The sequence below is a fragment of the Danio aesculapii genome, chromosome 2, assembly GCF_903798145.1.
Source record: "Danio aesculapii chromosome 2, fDanAes4.1, whole genome shotgun sequence".
Taxonomy (NCBI): domain Eukaryota; kingdom Metazoa; phylum Chordata; class Actinopteri; order Cypriniformes; family Danionidae; genus Danio; species Danio aesculapii.
The window spans coordinates 31024849-31043945 of record NC_079436.1 but is presented as its reverse complement, the minus strand read 5'-3'; the positions used below and the strand labels follow the sequence as shown (position 1 = coordinate 31043945).

Sequence of the window (19097 nt, the reverse complement as noted above, 5' to 3'; positions counted from 1 at the left end):
TGAAGCCTGTATTTATAATGCAGTATCAATTATTGTTCATTTTATTGCATGCATAATGCCTTAAAAGCAACGCTACAGTGTGTTGTATCATCATATGAAGAATTGTAACTACAATAAAAGAATTCTGAACTTAATATTACCCACATTTGTTAAATATACCAGTTTCATATCATCTGGTTTTGACACTGTTTTTCTTGAACATTATCATAAATTAATTAACATAAAAGCAGAGTTGTCTTTTAAACAAATAAATCTTTATGATGTGTTTATTAGTAGTTATTAATGCCTTATTCTGCATGTCCATATACTGCATCCATTGCGTTAAACTATTCTACAATTGCAGTACATAACTATGAATAAGCAGTACTGAGTTTACTGAGACAGAAGTCATAGTTAATAGTGTTGTTTTATTCTAAAGTGTTACTCATGATATTCATAACTTGACTGCTTTAAATGTATTAAAAGTAATAAACAAAATTCACCAAATTTACTATCATATAGGTGAAAAACAGATTTAAAGGGTAAAACATTTAGATACAAAAGTAACTACAAATCAAAAGGTATATCTCATTTTAACAAACACTTAAATTGTATTTCAAAGTTTTATTAGTAGTTTATGTGCTTCTAATTGTTATTTTTAATTTTAAATCTGTAATCTATTGCTTACTTTTGTTCTTATCCTGCTAAATATATTGTGTCTAAACATACTCAACACCAGTTATGCATGCATTAATGCATTATGTGTGCATTATAATGCATTAAAATACTTGTTTAACCATTTTTATGATGATACAACGCATTACAAGGTTGTTTATAAGGAATTATGTATGCATGCATCATAACGCATTAACAATACCTTTATAAAGCTTCAGGTAAAGTGTTAACATATTGTTCAATAAATATTAACAGAACATTATAAATTCATATATGTGTACACTACCTGACAAAAGTCTTGTCGTTGATTCCAGTTGTAAGAGCAATAAATAACAACTTGACTTCTAGTTGATCATTTGGAAATGTGGCAGAAGGTTTTTCTAATGAATCATCTGAAATCATGATTCAGATTCAGATACTGCAGAGACCTATTGGAACCCGCATGGACATGGACCCAAGATTCTAACAGAAATCAGTCAAGTTTGGTGAAGGGAGAATCATGGTTTGGGGTTACATTCAGTATGTGGCGTATGGGAGATCTGCAGAGTGGATGGCATTCTTCAGCATCCACATCAAAGTTTCTGAAAGCAAAGAAGGTCAAGGTGCTACAGAATTGGCCAGCCCAGTCACCAGAAATGAACATTATTGAGCATGTCTGAGGTAAGTTGAAGGAGGAGGCATTGAAGATGAATCCAAAGAATCTTGATGAACTCTGGGAGTCCTGCAAGAATGCTTTCTTTGCCATTCCAGATGACTTTATTGATTTATTATTTGAGTCATTGCAGAGATGTATGGATGCAGTCGTCCAAGCTCATGGGAGTCATACACAATATTACTTCTTTTTCCACTGTACCATGACTTAATATTCTATACTGTACATTATTTCTGTTAAGTGACAAGACTTGTGTCTAAGCAAGTCAGACCTTACTGTCCTAATTAAATAATTAAAAATCAAGGCATGATCATATTTTATTTTGGTAAAATACGTGTAATCTAGGGGCCTTTGCCTTTCACATACTGTAAGCCACTTATGATACCAAATGATCAACTTGAAGTCAAGTTATTATTTGTTTTTCCTAAAACTTGGATTGGCAACAAGACCTTTGTCAGATGTATAGTTTAGCAGGTCATCTGTAAAAATATAAATCGTGAAATATGCACATTCATTTAAAACGCATTTACATTTACAAATACAATGTAAATCTGCTATTTTTCCCCAATCCCTCAAAACATGCTTCCTCTGTTCAGCAGCTTCAGTTTAGTCATAAAGACAAAGTACACAAAAGATATGCTGGCGAGAATGTTCTTTAGTATGTACAGCACTGGAGTAACATATCCAAAAACCGCCAGCAGGCAAATGCGCACCACCAGAAAGGGCAAATCTTGAGAAAGGATGCTTGACGAAGCCAGCAATGGACTGTCTGGAGTTATTACTACACGCAGGAGGGACAAATAAGCCAGTATGTATATTGGAAACACCCATCCTGAGTAATACACCGAATTGGTGCCAGCCACCCTCACCATTTCCACAGTGTCCAACCAGAACATGAAGCTGGAGACAAAGAGGTCATGCCGAGGGTCTCGTTTCCAGAGAAAGCTAAGCAAGCCTGAGTGAGAATGAGAGTAGAGGTATGCCGAGCTGCTGGTGCGGGGCAGCCCATATGTTCCTGCATCTCCCCAACGGCCCGACAGTGACCCGTTTGAGACCGGCGATCTGAAAGATGCATCGCCGTCCTGTCCGTTTGCCTGTAGATGTCCAGAAATTGATGTGACCTGCTCCAAATGAGTCAGAACTGGACCTGGCATCTCCAAATCCAAATCTAATCCACTCGCTTTTTGAGAAGGAGGAGGATAAAAATAGAGCACAACTTAAGACTGAGGTCATTTAATAGGGAAAAGTCAATGATCTCTTATCTCTTACCTTTTCCTGTTAAGCGGAGAGGGCGAATTCTTTCCACTATGTCCACACAGATGAGGGAGAACAGGACCAGTGAGACGGGGAGCTCTGTTAAGCGGTCAAACCGAACAGCAGCATCAACCTGGACCTGCAGATCCGTAAATATAGTAAATACAGAGGCTTATACAGAGTCTCATGAGCAAACAGATTTGAATGAATGAGAAAAACAAACAGTCTGGCTCATTCATTAATAATTGTGCAGACTAATTTGTGTTTGCACAACCTTGATTCTGCCAAACACTTATCATTGCTTGCCATTGGCCAGTGACAATGTGACCAAAATAAATGACCTGCCATAATCATTTTATTGTGGCCCTGATATTGTATGCGCGTTATTTAAATAAAACACACACACACACCTATCTATAATTATTTTACAAAATTCAAAATTTTTGAATTATGTATGCTAATTTAATTGTTTAATTACTTGATGTTTATGAAAACTACACAAATGAAACAATTTCATAAAGAGATGTCACTATAAAACTTTTGAACTAAAGTATGACCATTTTATTTTATAAAATATTATTAGAACTTCAGATAAACGGAGTAAAATACCTTAACCGATTTACATGGTTGTTGTTTCTTTAATTTGGTTTCAAATATTAAACCACAGAGTTCCCACTTAGTTCAAGCAACTCACAAGAGCTGCAGAGATGACGTTCATTCATAGTATTGAGACCCAGTGCTTTTTTTGGACCCAATTAGAAAGTTCATATCACCAATCAAAAGAAAACGTGAGAAAGCTTTTACGAACTTGTTGATGACAGACTGTTGATGAAGCCTATGCAGGCCTCGTGATTCTAACCAGAGACTAACATTGGCTGTAATACAACCACACTCACATTCCACAGTCTATAATACCCCATCTTTGGGTTAATAGTAAATCTGCTGGTCTGCGAGTAAGTTACTGAATACCTCGGAGTGGATCTGTTTATGAAAACTGTTGACGAGCCCTACGATTTTTATTGTGGACCAAAATTGCGATATAAAGACTCTGAGACATATTGGTTTCTCTTTGCTTTAAGAAAGCAGTTATAGATTCTACAGATTAGCTGCAGGTGTTTTTGTATTCCTTCAAATGCACACATTACAAAAAAACTGACAAAATTAAAGAGTTTTACAGTTTGATGTCATTCAAAACCTTTTCCAAATCATTCTCTAGTTCAGAGGAAGCCATCAATGAAGAAGCTTACGCAACTGATAAAATGGCTTTTAGTGGTCAACAAGTGCACATTCATATGCTAGTTTTCTAATGAGACTAAATAATGCATTACCTTTGAGCTGGCTATGATGATAGCGAAGCACGGTAAAGTGCTGAGAATCACATATGCGAGTGTAACAGGTCTCCTACACAAGACATAAGAGTATTTTCATTCTGGAAAATCAAAGAGTTTAACATGTGCATTTAAAATCAAGAGTAAAATATAATGACGTGCCCTGCTTATGATGTAACTTAGTTTTCCCAGTATATACAGGTCAAACGTTTGGGATCAGAGTTTTTAAAATGTTTTTGATAACCACTAGTCACTTACTGCATTTATTTGTTTAAAAATGCAATAAAACTGTAATACTGTGAAATATATATATATATATATATATATATATATATATATATATATATATATATATATATATATATATATATATATATATATATATATATATATATATATTTTTTTTTTTTTATGAATATATATTATAATAATATTTTATTAATAAATAATATTAATTACTGATTCAAAGCTAAATTTGAACATAATTATTTCAGTCTTCATGATCCTACAAAAAATTGTACTTCTTTACTGGTTTGTTTGTAATAAATATTGAAATCAGTTTTATTTTTGTTAAAACAGTGATATATTTTCATTTGAAGCGTCATAAAAGAAGAATTTTTTCAAAAGTCTGATCAAAAGTTACAATAAAGACACTATTATGAAAGATATTATTACAAATAAAGGCAGGTAACTTTCTGAAAATAGAAATGTTACATGGCTTCTGCAAAAATAAATTAATAAATAAATAAACTAAAAACTATTTATTTGACATCATTAAAAAATATTAAAGCTTGAAAGCAAGTAATAATTGATCATAATCGAGTATAACAGAGGCGTTGTCATAACAAAACTAAATTATTTTTTGGAATTTAATTAGAATTAAAATGTAATTATTTTAGACTTAAATAAAATTTCATAATATTTTTTTATTTTTTTTATTTTGTGCTATTTGATTAAATAAACCGCCATGGTGAGGGGAAAAAAATCGTACAGATCCCAAACTTTTGACTGGTGGCTTTTTTGACATGGACATTTTATGCTATAATTATCTTTAGTACTTTCCAACCCATTCTACACAAATATAATTTAAATTATGTCGCAAAGCCATTTACAATAAACCAACAAAGGCAAAAAGCTAAAAACTTCTTGGATCATCTACAAATATTACAATATTGTCAGTGTGGAAATTGAAAGAGCAGTGTTAAGTTGTACTCACCAGTTGGTCACTTCTGAGAAGCGTTGAGTCTTTAACATGAAGTACTTCAATGGAACCCACACAAACAGAGTTACAGACGCTGCATAGGCCACAGACGCCGCCACCACCAGCCAATAGGCAGTATCACTAGACTTCACAAACCGAATGACAGAAGCAAAGCGCTCCATAACTACAAACACAGGAATACAGAGACATGCGAACTGCAAAAGCTCATATACAATGAGTTTCACAGTCTTTCCAGAAAGCATTTTGACAGTGTGAATCTTCAGTAAATCCTGCTACTAGTGAACGGTCCCTGAATTCATCCAGTGCATCTCCCAGAAGACTGAATAACTGAGCACTCTGGACTCTGAACACTGGCACTGCTTACACTGCACTCTCACTGGTGCTCTTTTATTGCCACAGTAATGAAGAAGTCACGATTTTCTTTTTATGAGTTATGGGTGGAAAAAGTCCCCACTTCAAAAACATGTCAGGTGTTAAACAAGTCCAGAGAAACTTATTGTAGACATTGGGCTCTATTTTAACGATCTAGGCGCGAAGTCTAAAACGCATGGTGCAAAAGCATTAAGGGAGTGTCCGAATCCACTTTTGCTATATTAAGGACAGAAAAATACGGTTTGCGCCCGGGCGCATGGTCTAGCAAGGTTGTGCTTATTCTCTTTATGAGTTATAGGTGTGTTTTGAGCATAACGTGCATTAAACCAATCAAAGTATCATCTCCCATTCCCTTTACAAAGTTACAGTGGAAAAACTGAATGCTTCATTAGCGAGAAAACACAGGATAAAGATTCCTCCATTCGGCCTCTTTACTTTCTTTTTACTTTACTTTTACACTTTACTTTAGTCCTTTAGTTTCGTGGATAAGGAAACGGTGTTGTACGCACTCCGCTGAAGACATCCATTATCCTACATAGTTGATTTCATTTGTTAAGCGCAAAGATTTGTTTCAAAACTATTTCTAAATTCAGTTTCCAGCAAATGAACAATAATAACAGAGTGTGGTAAAAAAAAAAAACACTCGTCCTATTTTTATGCCCCATATGGTGATGCATACCTCTCTAAAACCCGACTGGTGGACAAATCTAAACTAGTTTTTGTTAAAGCAAATATAAATACGCATATAATAAATATGCTAATAATGATAATAATAACAACATTATAATAAAAATGCAAACTGTCATGAATAAACTGAAAAAAGTAAAAAAATAATAATTTTTGTAACATTTTAAGCCTTTTATTCTGTTTCATTTATAAAGATGTGTGTATTAAGCAATGTGTAAGCGTTTGGACCTGCATAGGCGCATAACTAATGCACTCTGCGCAGGACTTTAAATTAGCTTTTACTTGGTCAATGGCACAGTCTATTTCAGTTTCTTTCCGGCACACCCATGAGTCCACAAAGTGGTGCAAATGGATTTGCTATTTAAACAACATGGTGCAAAACATAAAAATTAAGAGTTGTGTTGGTCTGAAAACAGCACAAAATCATGTCATACATGTCTTGCGCATTATTGTGCTGGGTGTATGATAGGGCCCCAAGTGTCTAACATTATTTTATTTGTCACAAAAAGTGTTTACAAGCACAAAAATATTCTTGTTGCTTCATAATATTCAGATTGAACCACTGAAGCATGTGGTCTGTTTTGAGGATGTTTTTTTGGTATTTGTCTGGACTTTCTGGAGTTATGAATCTTGCAGTCTATGGAGGATGAGGGAGCTCTTAGATTTCATCTAAACTATCTTAATTTGTATTTGGGAAACGAGTGAAGGTCTTGGGCATATATGAATGAACTAACCCTTTTATTCCCACTCAGAGAAGATTTAGTTAAAGGAGAGGGGTTACAAGGAAACAATTTTTTTTCTGCTGATTCCTGGTTCAGTATTTCAATTTTTTTGTTTTGAAAATTTTTAGGGGCAGTTTGATTTGAGTTTTGATTTCTTTTTTAACTTTTGACCTAGACCATCTGATTTTCATGCCCACAAAAATAAAAATATGAAATTCAGGTTAAGTAGTCAAAGCATTCCAGAATAACAAACTAATTTGACAAAAAGCTCACCAAATTGGGCTTCAGGCTGTATCTCTGTAATGCTTCAATGTAATCAGACAAACAAAAATTATGACAACTATAAAATTAGGTTACCCATGTGGTTTGTGTGCAGTGCCACCTAGCTGGAGATAAAAAGGTCTCTTCTTGCATACCAGTTTTAAATAATTTTGCCTAATAATAAAAAAGACCAGTCTACATTTGGAGAAGCATATTGAGTCAAGCAATACCCATGTCTCTTGTGTCACAAATTGTGGTGTAAAATGCTGTATTTTACAAAAGCAATTGTATAATGTTGAAAAACTGTCTTTGACACGAAGCATTACACCATCGCCCTGAACGTGAAGATGGTACCCTGAGCATACTTAAAAATGTTGGGATGACACCAACTTTTGGTCAAAAATGATTTCTGCACTCCTACTATACATAACACTTTAATCATAATTCATACTGCATTCTTACTGCTTATATTGCACTGATTACAAGTAATGTAACGATTGAAAAATACTATCTCGGGCTATTCAAAACTATAACTTTTGTTGTACAAGACTGGTAGTCCACCAAAAAGCCAACTAAAACACCTGACACCACTGAAAAAACAATAGAAACTATTACAGAAGTTATAACAAACCTATTAACCATTACAGTAAATGTTAATGGTTTTGGCACATGATCCTTATGATCATGATCCATGATACAATAGAAGTCAACAAATTACCAGTAGGGATCCACAGGGACCAATATAGTATCCATTAAAACCAATACTGTCAGTAAAAGCCTTAATCCATTACTAATTCTGTGAGGATTTCTATTGTTGGTTTCAGCAGGGTGATCAAAGTGCTGCTTAATGATGAGAAACAACATGTGCTGTACATTTGGCCTAGTTTTATTGTGAATACTAATAATTAAGATGATTAAAATAGTACATACAAACAACTGGGTACATATAACTGATACACCAAAAACAGTCCATTTTCCCTGTGGATAAGGTTGACGTAAAGATTATCATCTCCATGTGCATATGCTAAGGTGTCACATTAGAACTGGCCCATGGTCCCAATTTCCCAGAATGTTCTCTATGAAACGTCAATGACTACTCTGATAACACTGTAGCTACATCGAGACAGATGTGGGGGAACCGCCTTACTTTAGAGTCAGAGAATCAGAAGAACAAAGTTTGCTCTCTTTAGTGTCAGTCTCAGCCCTTGACAGGACTAAAAAAAGGTTAGTTTGAGCATTGCAAACTCGGTGGATCATTTACACACGATCATTAATTCATTTATTCCCAGGGCATGACAAGTTGCATGAGTTTTTTATAACTGTTTGGAAAAAACGGAAGGGTTAGAGTGCAGGGTCAATGCCATTCAGGTTCTTCGAGAGCTGAGGAAACATAGGTTTCAAATGTACACATCTGAAATTAGGGAGAAGGGGGAAAAAAAGGAGTAAATTAAAAGTGCATGTAATGGAGTAGTTTTACTCCTCAACTTCCCATGTGCCCTTTCTACAGAAAAAGCAGCCGCTTTGAACGTTACGCTCTAAAGAAAGTAGTGAGCTCTTGTATATACAGATCTGCACACAGGCAGAATATTACATCCTTCTTTTAATGTACTGTCAATTAAACAGCAAACCGACAATCAAAATATAAATAAAACGCACTGAAAAACATTTTAACACTGAGAGTTGAGCTTAAAGTAGTGAGCTTCACCCCAAAATGACAGTTTTCCCATCATTTACTCGCCCTCATATCTCTATAAAGCCATAAGATATTAATTTATTCATGTTTGGAACACTAATCGAAATATTTTAATCAAATCTGAGAGATTTCTGTCCCTCCATTGAAAGTGTATTCAGGTAAACTTCTGACAACTTTAAACATTCATATAAAGTGATCAAAAAATGAATCCATCATTAGCGGTCTAATTAAAGTCTTCTGAAGAGACATGTTTACATGTAGATATGATTACATTTGAGCTTTTATTTATAAACTCTGATCAGCAAATAGAACCAGAAGCTTAACTATATCTGCTTGACACACTATATATTCATCTTATAAAGTGATTTTATCTTTCAGAAAACTTTAAATTAAAACAGATAAAGATAAACAGCTTGATTTTTATCTGTTAATGAATGTTTGAAGCATTAGCTGTTTTATATAAAACAAACTGTCAATGGAGGGGCAGAAATCTCACATATTTCAATAGAAATATCTCCACTTGTGTTCCAATGATGAACAGATTTACTAAGGGTTTGGAATAAATAATGAGCATTTCCATTATGGGGTAAACTAACTCTTGAAAGACACCGGAGTAATGGGTCACTGTCAAGACAATGGCAGTGTTTTGCTACATGGTTCTGCAGGAGAGGCGTGATAACGTCTATGGACCTGAACTCGCTTTCTCTCTCCCTCACACACACACTTAGACACAATTTAAAATGATGAACCCTCCCCTTCAGGACCTGTTTTGACAAACACTGAGCTACCGGGACCTACACTGTTACAAAAATGCATGTACAACACAAGCATGCTCTCGTTGTGTTTTCCTGTAAGAAACATCCAGTTAATTAGTTACTATAATGACGGCGCCAAATAAATGGTGTAACTTCTCATCACCTTCAACAAAATATTGTTGTAAAAGAGACCAAAAACATATAAGAGCGATCAGAAGTGTTCAGTGAGAACACCAGCGGTTAGTAGTCAGCAATCGGCACATCCTGTCATGTTTGTAGTGTCTTAAATAAAAAGAGGAGGAGAGGATCTAGAAGAAGATGTCGCTGTGTGAGCTGAATGTTCTTTGTACGAGTGTGTGTGTTTGTGTGCGAGTCTCTAGGGGCCCCTATAAGAGGGCCTTCTCTGGGTAAGGGATCTGTTGGTTGTCTGCAGCACCGGGAAGGCTCTGGGTTGAAGGTACGGTGTATGCGGGGGTCTGGTTCATGACCGCTGGGGCTGGGGTCTGGTAAGACTGGACTTCAGCTGGAGGAAGGCTGCCAGGAGTGGGGCTGTAGACTGGAGGTTGGCCCATGTACATATGGACGTCACTGAGAAACAGCAATAACAAAACTGTTGTTTTTATATGAATTTTATATTATTATTATTATTATTACCATTACTATTAGTGATGTCCAGATCCGATCACGAGCTAGGATATAGGGCCCGATCACACTACTCGATTGGAATCAGATATATATTATATATATATGTGTATATATATGTATATATATATATATATATATGTGTATATATATATATATATATATATGTGTATATATATATATATATATATATATATATATATATATATATATATATATACATATATATATATGTGTATGTGTGTATATATATATATATATATATATATATATATATATATATATATATATATGTGTATGTGTGTATATATATATATATATATATATATATATATATATATATATATATATATATATATATATATATATATATATATATATATATATATAATATATATATATATATATATATATATATATATATATATATATATATAAATAAAAATCATTTTATAACACATCAGTATTTATGCGGTGGCACAGAGTTAGACTTCACACAGAAACAGCAACGTGTGCGGCATGACATCACTTTGTTGCAGAGACGCTATTGGTTAAAAGGGCGGCAAAGTAGAACATGGAAGCAGCTTGAAGCAGAAAGCGCTAGTATGTTCGCGGTCTGGAGGCATTATAAAATTTATGATGACAACATTGCTATAGAAACTGAGAAATGGAAACTTGGGATTGCCTGATGAGTATTTTAAGTTGAGGTGCTATTTGTTTTATATATAAAAAAATATATTTACTGTTGCACTAAGTCCAAAAGTGAAGAATTTATGTTATTTATTACTTGATTGTTCAAGCTACCTCACAGAAGTGCTCTGTTTTTTTTAAGAGAGTTGTTGAATGTTAAAATAGGGTGAATTAAATAAAAAATAAAGATCAACCTGGATCTGTTTCTTCGCACTTCTTTAATATTTTTTTATGTTTTATAGAAGTATCGGATAGGGTTTCGGTATCGGCCGATACTCAAAATCAAATGACTCAGAATCATCAGGGCAAAAAAACCTGATCGGTACACCCCTAGTAATTATTATTAAAATGTCCTGATTTAGAGAATATATCAGTGTATTTTATGCATTTCATCTCTTTAATAATGATAATTATTGAAAAGAAAATTAATCATTAATAGTAGTAGTAGTAGTTGTAAGCAGCATTTTTATTTATGATAATTAATATAATTAATTTACTTTTGATATTCTATTAATAATAATTCAACAACATAAATCAACAACATAAAATGCAAAATACTGTACATGATGCATGTTATGAAAACAATAATAATCACTTTTTTAGTGTGTGAAATATAATTCATTGTGCACACCTAGGAGTTGGCTGCCCTGACATTGGTGTTCCTGCTTGGTTCATTGCAGTGAGCTGCTCCATTGGAACATTGTATCCTGGTACTGCTGTGCTTCCCATTGCATACTGCCCTCCAGTGGACTGTCCAGGGTACATCTGAAAATAGACCACACACATACTCTAATATACCATTGCCAAAAACAAAACAATAACAGAAAATTAAGCCATACCAAAGAAAACTAATAATAGCACTACCCAATTCTCACCTGTTGGGAAGAGTTTGGGGCCTGCTGCATGTAGTATTGCTGGCTCTGTAGTTTGGCATACATAGTGTATACTGGGTCTTCATTCATTAGCTTAGCATAGAGAGACAATGCTTCCATGACCTTCACGTTCAGTTCAGACAGCTCTGAGTGTTTCCTGAAACCAGGCACAAGATATTTATCAAACGTGTCAATGGATGGTTTCATTGGATTTGAATTTTTTGGATGTAAATTTCTGAATACCTGTCAATGTCCTCCAGCTTCTGATCAATGAGAGGACCCATCTGGTTGCAAGCAGCTAAATGGGGGAAGAACGACGATCAATCAGACTCTACAAGATAAAACTAATGTCCTGTCAGATCATAGGGATATGGTTTTACACTTACCCTCCAACTGTAGGAGCTCACAGGTGTCTGACTGGTCATCTGTTGGGTCAGCACTCTGGATCATTTGAAGCAGCTGGTCCATTTTCTCCTGCGGAACATAGCAAAGATATTGTATGAATTAGGTACCATAGAGTATGTGGCCTCTATGAGTTCTGCGGAATACTGTGAATAGAGGATTCTTTATTTCACTGCGTGTCTTGCCTCATCAATGTAGACAGGCTCTGGTTCCGGTTCAATCGTCTCTACCTGGACTTCTTCACTAAACTGCACCGTCTTCTTCTCTGTTTTCACTAAGGAAAGATGAACGTGACATCATAAGCAGAGAACAAATGTGTAGAGAAACAGATGTCCTTATGTTCACTGGGGTCCAAAAAAAAAAACGAATTTAAAACTACAAATATATAAGAGAAAAATAGACATATATAGCTAAAATAATTCTAGTTGTGTCTGCCTTTTGGACTCTCCACTTTATTTCCATTGTACGAGAATACTGAATGTTTGTTTACCCCAAATGTGTGTTTTGTTATTTTGATCGTAAGTGAATAGCGAAAATACAAAATTAATATTAGTCACTTTCAAACATTCTCAGAAGTTGTCAAAAACCCTGAAAGGCTGCAGGTTGGAAAAAACAGCAGATGCAACAGCTTTACTCACTCATCTCAGGCTCTGCTGTCAGGTCCGCTGTCACAAAGTTTGACGGAAAAAGGCCAACACCCTGATACGTCTCACCTTTCCACCAGTTAGGGTCACTGTGATGGAGAAGAGATGGTTCAGCCAATTTCCAATATTACTCATTAAAAAAAAAACACTTTCTTTGTCTGTCTTTAGAATAGGGCTGTGGTATTAATCAAAATCGAATCGCAATTGCGCTTTGAAACAGTGCAATTAGCTAATCGCAGGAGACTGCGATATGAAATATATATGTTTTATTTAATTTCCCCCACCTAGAGCAAATGCATGACTGCCGTCTGTGTATGACAGTCTTACTAGCCAATTGAGTGAGCACACACATTCTGCCCAATCAGATACTATAGCATACACAAGACATGTCACTCGTATCGTTTAAATGGCGAAAAGTGGAACTGTCAATATGGTGAATAAAGCCCCGCCTACTAGTACAGGAGCCAATCAACGATTGCTATATGGTGAAAAAAAGCCCGCCTTCTAGTACAGGATCCAATCATCGATCGCTATAGACTAAATACTCTGGGGGAGGGGGTTGGACCAGACGTGAGTTTCTGCAAATTTTGAGATTTGGACATTGTGAAATGAAACTAAAGGGACAATTGTTTAATTTGATTGATTCCTAATATGAAATTCAATCGTAAGCTTGGCAAGCAATGTTGTAGAATTTGATGTTTCCCCATTCAAACAGAATAATTAATATTAAAGAAAAAGGGCACGTCGGTAATATGGGAATATTTTAGTCACAGACAATGAACAAAAATAGGTGATTTGAAAGAGCTGTCGCAGAATTGTTGCCACATGACGAGGAAATACAACAACCTGCACCTTAAAAAGCACCACAGGCGGCTATATGAGGAGTGTCATGCTAAAAAGTCAAATGAAAGTATTGCCAGTGACTCTCAATCTAGTAGCAAGCAACAGCAAAGTACAATTTCAGAGTTGTTTGCGGCTGTTACACCATATGAAAAAACACCACAAAGGCACCAGGAGAGAACTAATGCCATAACTCACTACCTCACTAAAGACACGGGGCCTTTTAATGCAGTGACCAAAGAGGGATTTAAAAACCTCATCCAAATGCTGGATAGGATATATACTCTTCCATCTCGCACATATTCCAGCCATTTTGCAGCTGTACATTGAAAGTCGTGATATTTTGTGTAGCATCTATGATAATTATTTTGTTTTTAGACAATATAAGGCACATAAAGGCTCTTATCAGCCATATTAGTTTGCTGAGTGTTTAGAACGAGTAACTTGTAACTGCTCCATGTGGCTTGTACAGTATCTGGTTAACTCTTTATATTCTAATATCGCGTCTAAATCCATGTTGAAAATGTGACGCATGCCACTTTCTTTACGGATTTAAATGTGTTTGTGAACTCAAATGAATCAAATGTAGGGAACAAATGAATTGCAGAACAAATCATATGTGAGTCGTTGGGATAATTAGGTCAAAATAAATGCATATTATAAGACAATGAAAGTTTTTTTGACCTTGCATGCATATCAGCCTGTTGTTGGAGACCCCCAAAACCAAAATATGACCTTTTTTAATGCATAATAGGGGCTCTTTAATTAACACTCACTGCATTTTAGCAGTAATGACACAGACGATTGAGCTGAAGTTTGTTTACAGAATCAAAATCTCAATATCTGTCAAAAAAAAAAAAAACGCAGTTAGATATTTTCCCCAAATCGCTCAGCCCTAGTTAAGAATGGTTCATGTAAGAGCACTGTACATCCACCAACTTATCAATTTACTTTAAAGTGCTACTTATCCTTTCATAGTGATGTGCTTGTAGCTTAGCAACCAGAAACGAGCTGATACTAAATTATCCATAGCGGCAGACAAATTCAATTTGGAACAAATGAGTAAATAATGTGCAGTGGGTATCAAAGAAAGCACAGTCAGTGAGGTGTGACACTATGAACTGACTCACCTGTCATCCAGGATGGTGATGATCTCGCCTGATTTAAAAGTGAGCTCGTTGTCTTCGGCTGCTTCAAAGTCATAGATGGCCCTGACCTTTCTGCCGTCTGTCTTGTGGGAGGTCAGGAGGCTGCTGGTGCTCGGATAGAGGCCAGACAGAGACACCTGAGGCTGCTGATGCCGCTGGTCCTTCAGAGACAGTTCAATAGCTGAGAAAGAGAGAGACAGACTGACACATTACCACTCTTTCTTACACTTGATTCACTGCAAACGCCAGGATTATAGATTTAGATTACCTTTAGCGATGTCTTCTTCTTCCTTCTTGTTTGTTGATGTTGCAGGGTCTTTAGCTACCAATGCGGGACTGGCTTTAGCTTGCTCTGCTGCCTAATCAAAAAGTTACACTTCTCATTACTCATCTTATTACATAAACATTTTCATACACGTATCACCTCCTTTAAATCTTAACAATTACACAAAACACTGACATGATACAACAACGTTACAAATATTGAGCAAGTTTTAGATCATTTTAGTGGTCCTTTAATAAATTCAACTACAATAGTGCATTTTTAAAAAGCTTTTAATACATTTAATTATAATAACATTTTATAAAAGCTAAAAAAAAAAAAAAAAATTCTTGACCCATACTCTGAAGACTATTACTTGCATATTACTATAATATTAAAGGTTACAAATATAAAATTAAATAAAAAAAACAAAGCCCATAGTAATTTTTTTACAGTGGGTATGTTAAGTATTCAGACCGCTCTTTGTTATATTGCAACTATTTTCTAAAATCATAGTCATAAAATCAAGTTATTTTTCCCTCATTAATGTACACACAGAACGCCGTATTGACAGAAAAACAGAATTGTTGAAATTATTAGTACCCCTGAACTATTTGTCCCCCTGTTTATTTTTTCCCCAATTTCTGTTTAACGGAGAGACCTTTTTGACACATTTCTAAACAAAATAGTTTTAATAACTCATTTCTAATAACTGATTTATTTTATTTTTGCCATGATGACGGTAAATAATATTTGACTAGATATATTTCAAGACACTTCTATACAGCTTAGTGACATTTAAAGGTTTAACTAGGTTAATTAGGGTAACTAGGCAGGTTAGGGTAATTAGGCAAGTTATTGTATAATGATAGTTTGTTCTGTAGACTAATCGAAAAAAAATATAGGTTAAAGGGGCTAATATTTTTTTTTACCTTAAAATGGTTTGTAAAAAAATTTTAAACTGCTTTTATTCTAGCCGAAATAAAACAAGACTTTCTCCAGAAGAAAAAATATTTTTCAGACATACTATGAAAATTTCCTTGCTCTGTTAAAACATCATTGGAGAAATATTTGGAAAAAAAAATAATAATAATAAATCAAAGGAGAGCTAATAATTCTAACTTCAACTGTATGTGTGGAGAAAACCAGGCACTGCTCATCACCTGTCCAATACAGTCCCAACAGTAAAGCATGGAGGTCGGCAACACAGCATCATGCTTTGGGGGTGTTTTTCAGCTGCAGGGACATTGAGGGAATCGAGGGAAAGACAAATGCGGCCAAATACAAGGATATCCTGGACAAAAACCTTCTTCAGATAGCGTAGTACTTCAGACTGGGCTGAAGGCTTACCTTTCAACAAGACAATGACCTTAAGCACACAGCGAAAATAACGAAGAAGTGGCTTCACAACAACTCCATAACTGTTCTGAAATAGGCCAGACAGAGCCCTGACTTAAACCCTATTGAGCATTTCTGGAGAGACCTAAAAATGGCTGTCCACCAACAATTACCATCCAACCTGACAGAACTGGAGAAGGAGGAATGGAGGAATGCAAGGAGGAGTGGCAGAGGATCATTGTTGTTTCTTGTTTTATGCAAAACTTGTTGCATCTTTCCCAAAAAGACTCATGGCTGTATTAGATCAAAAGGGTGCTTCTACTAAATACAGAGCAAAGGGTCTGAATACTTATGACCATGTAATATTTCAGGTTTTTTTTTATATATCTGCAAAAATGTCAACAATTCTGTGTTTTTCTGTCAATATGGGGTGCTGTGTGAACATTAATGAGAAAAAAAAATTAACTTAAATGATTTCAGCAAATGGCTGCAGTATAACAGAGTGAAAGATTTAAGGGGCTCTGAATACTTAGCATATCTACTGTATATGTTATTGGTTGGGATGTGCACTATATAATGTCTTGTGGATTTTCGCTAACAAAAATAGCACAGACTTCAAATCTGGTATTGGGATTTAAGTATGAAGATTTATAAAATGTCAAGTTTCAACTTAACTTCTGCACGATGCAATGGTTAAAACAACCATGTATTGTTGGTGACTCCGGCTTTTCAGAGAATCCAGTGATCTGGAGAGCTGTATTTTCAGTGAGCACGATTGAGCAGCTTACCTGAGAGCCTACAGCAGGGAAGATGACGCCCTGTTCTCGGAGGTTCTTGATCATGGCAGAGATCAGGCTGAGCTGAGGGTCATTGCGGAAATCCTCGGCCCATTCCACCATCAGAGCCTTCAGCTTCTCACATACTTTTGGGTGACCCTTGAGAAAAAAAAAAAAAAAAAAGACCTCAACGTCAGCCTCGTGCTGGACAAAACATTGCAGCATATACACAACAAACTGAACACCTTATTACATACATACCTTATTTAACACATTGCTAACTTCACTAGCAAATTCCCTGGAGCAGACCTCTAAATGGAATATCTTTCCACAGTTTGACACACATGCACCAAGTAGCTGCAGAACAGAAAACACTCGTTTTAGTCTCAACAGCTCATTAATGGCTTCTGATGTTTGCATACTTGAGATAAAAGCATGCTTCTTCCTCATTTACTAGCATTAGCAGTCGATTGCCTTACCGTCAACGCTTGCATGGCAACATGCGGATCCTTGTGATTCACTCTCCTCATTATAGACCGCAGGCATTCTTTGGGCCTTCAGAAGACAACAAGTAATATTTTACCAACCATTAACTTAAAAGATACCCTCAAAGACATCCTGAATGCTTGTTTACTAACCCAGTGCGAGACTGTCCAATCTTGTCACAAATGTCCAGAATGAGGCCCCAGTCCTCAGCTGTGTTCATCTCACTGGTTGCTTTTTCTGCAAAGAAAAAAAAAAAAAAAAAAAAAGGAATTCAAATGTCTATTCATCATAATGACAATTCATTTCTCAGATTTCGCAAGCGCAAGTGAATTAATCAGTTTTCGTAAAAGGCTGCAGGTTCTGTTCCACGCCACTGAAATTAGAGGCCCTGTATACAGCTGGCTTTAAGATGTGTTTTTGTCAATCGACTCAAGTGGAAATAATAAACGTTTATGTAAACAGGGGCTTAAATATTTTGTCCACCATTGAACACTTTTCCACAGGTAGACTGCATAGTAGGGATGTAACGATCAACCGATTTTACTATTAACCGTGCTTTAATTCATCACGCTTAATCAATTGTAAAGGCTTCTCAACACAGCGTTTCTGGACGGAACAAAACTAAATTGGTCAACTGTGCACTAGTTTAAAGTTCCGAGCATGTACATTGAGGCTAATACACGCATACACACTGGATTAACTATGGCTGAAGCTAGCAACATAAGGCCATTCACATATCATTTGCTCGAGCAAATTCGTTATTTCTAATAGAGGTGCGCGGTGCGATGAGCTCACACTTTTCCAGGCACACCTAGTTGAAAACATCTTACTTTTAGAATGCACCGATCTGCAAAGTGTGTTGAAAATGCAACGTGCTCGTGCTTTCCACGCACTTTTAGACGCCGTATGTGAATGGTCCCCAACCCTGTTGCCAAAAGTGTACAGTTTTGGGATTATTTTGGCCACACAAAGACGACGGATCACCTTTTTGCAAAATGTGCTGCAAAAAGGTTGCTGTCAAAAGATCAAACACACCTAATTTGATGCAGCAGCTGCGGGATCACCATCCAGCTTTGCATGCTTAAGTTAATGTAAAATGCATAATTAGGTTTAATTCCATGACAAATTACTTGAATGAAGCACGTTGGTAGGGAATTAAATATGAATGGTGTCAGAATCAATGCTGTAGCAGTGAGAGTTGTGTGTTGATTTCAGTGCAACATAAACAACGTAAACAAAACGAATTATTACAAATTATTAAAATGATTACGTATGTATGAAAGCTAATGATAACAGCCGTTTGTTTAAGTTAATATTAGTATTTTATATTGATAATAATATCATTAATATAAATTATAGAAATACATGTACTTATTTTCAAATTAAATCACTGTTTC

The 19097-nt window shown here is 35.5% G+C and overlaps 2 protein-coding genes across 2 annotated transcripts in view; both read right to left on the bottom strand.

Moving 5' to 3' along the window:
• Positions 1 to 594: 594 nt before the first annotated feature.
• tmem236 (transmembrane protein 236) lies at positions 595 to 5408 on the bottom strand. The gene is made up of 4 exons (XM_056467003.1): positions 5105 to 5408; positions 3889 to 3961; positions 2576 to 2699; positions 595 to 2486 (listed from the first exon to the last, which is right to left on the bottom strand). Exons 1-4 carry the CDS (start codon positions 5350 to 5352, stop codon positions 1879 to 1881), a joined length of 1053 nt encoding a protein of 350 aa, XP_056322978.1. The 5' UTR covers positions 5353 to 5408; the 3' UTR covers positions 595 to 1878.
• Positions 5409 to 8022: 2614 nt separating this feature from the next.
• Positions 8023 to 19097, bottom strand: part of LOC130244655 (collectin-12) — a 67713-nt gene continuing 56638 nt past the window's right edge. The window contains exons 11-23 of the mRNA XM_056477177.1: positions 17853 to 17937; positions 17694 to 17769; positions 17476 to 17571; positions 17227 to 17373; positions 15107 to 15197; positions 14821 to 15019; positions 12845 to 12939; positions 12392 to 12480; positions 12191 to 12278; positions 12048 to 12102; positions 11808 to 11961; positions 11564 to 11697; positions 8023 to 10188 (exon numbers count right to left, since the gene is read on the bottom strand). Of these exons, the coding sequence (XP_056333152.1) occupies positions 9987 to 10188; positions 11564 to 11697; positions 11808 to 11961; positions 12048 to 12102; positions 12191 to 12278; positions 12392 to 12480; positions 12845 to 12939; positions 14821 to 15019; positions 15107 to 15197; positions 17227 to 17373; positions 17476 to 17571; positions 17694 to 17769; positions 17853 to 17937 (1511 nt within the window). The 3' untranslated portion in view covers positions 8023 to 9986. The remainder of the gene's footprint in view (positions 10189 to 11563; positions 11698 to 11807; positions 11962 to 12047; positions 12103 to 12190; positions 12279 to 12391; positions 12481 to 12844; positions 12940 to 14820; positions 15020 to 15106; positions 15198 to 17226; positions 17374 to 17475; positions 17572 to 17693; positions 17770 to 17852; positions 17938 to 19097) is intronic.

Coding starts and splice junctions, on each gene's coding strand:
- tmem236 (XM_056467003.1), bottom strand. CDS start 5,352: ATGCTTTCTGGAAAGACTGTGAAACTCATTGTATATGAGCTTTTGCAG. Junction 3,962..5,104: donor TTCTCAGAAGTGACCAACTG/GTGAGTACAACT, acceptor TGTCTTGTGTAG/GAGACCTGTTACACTCGCAT. Junction 2,700..3,888: donor TCATCATAGCCAGCTCAAAG/GTAATGCATTAT, acceptor ACGGATCTGCAG/GTCCAGGTTGATGCTGCTGT.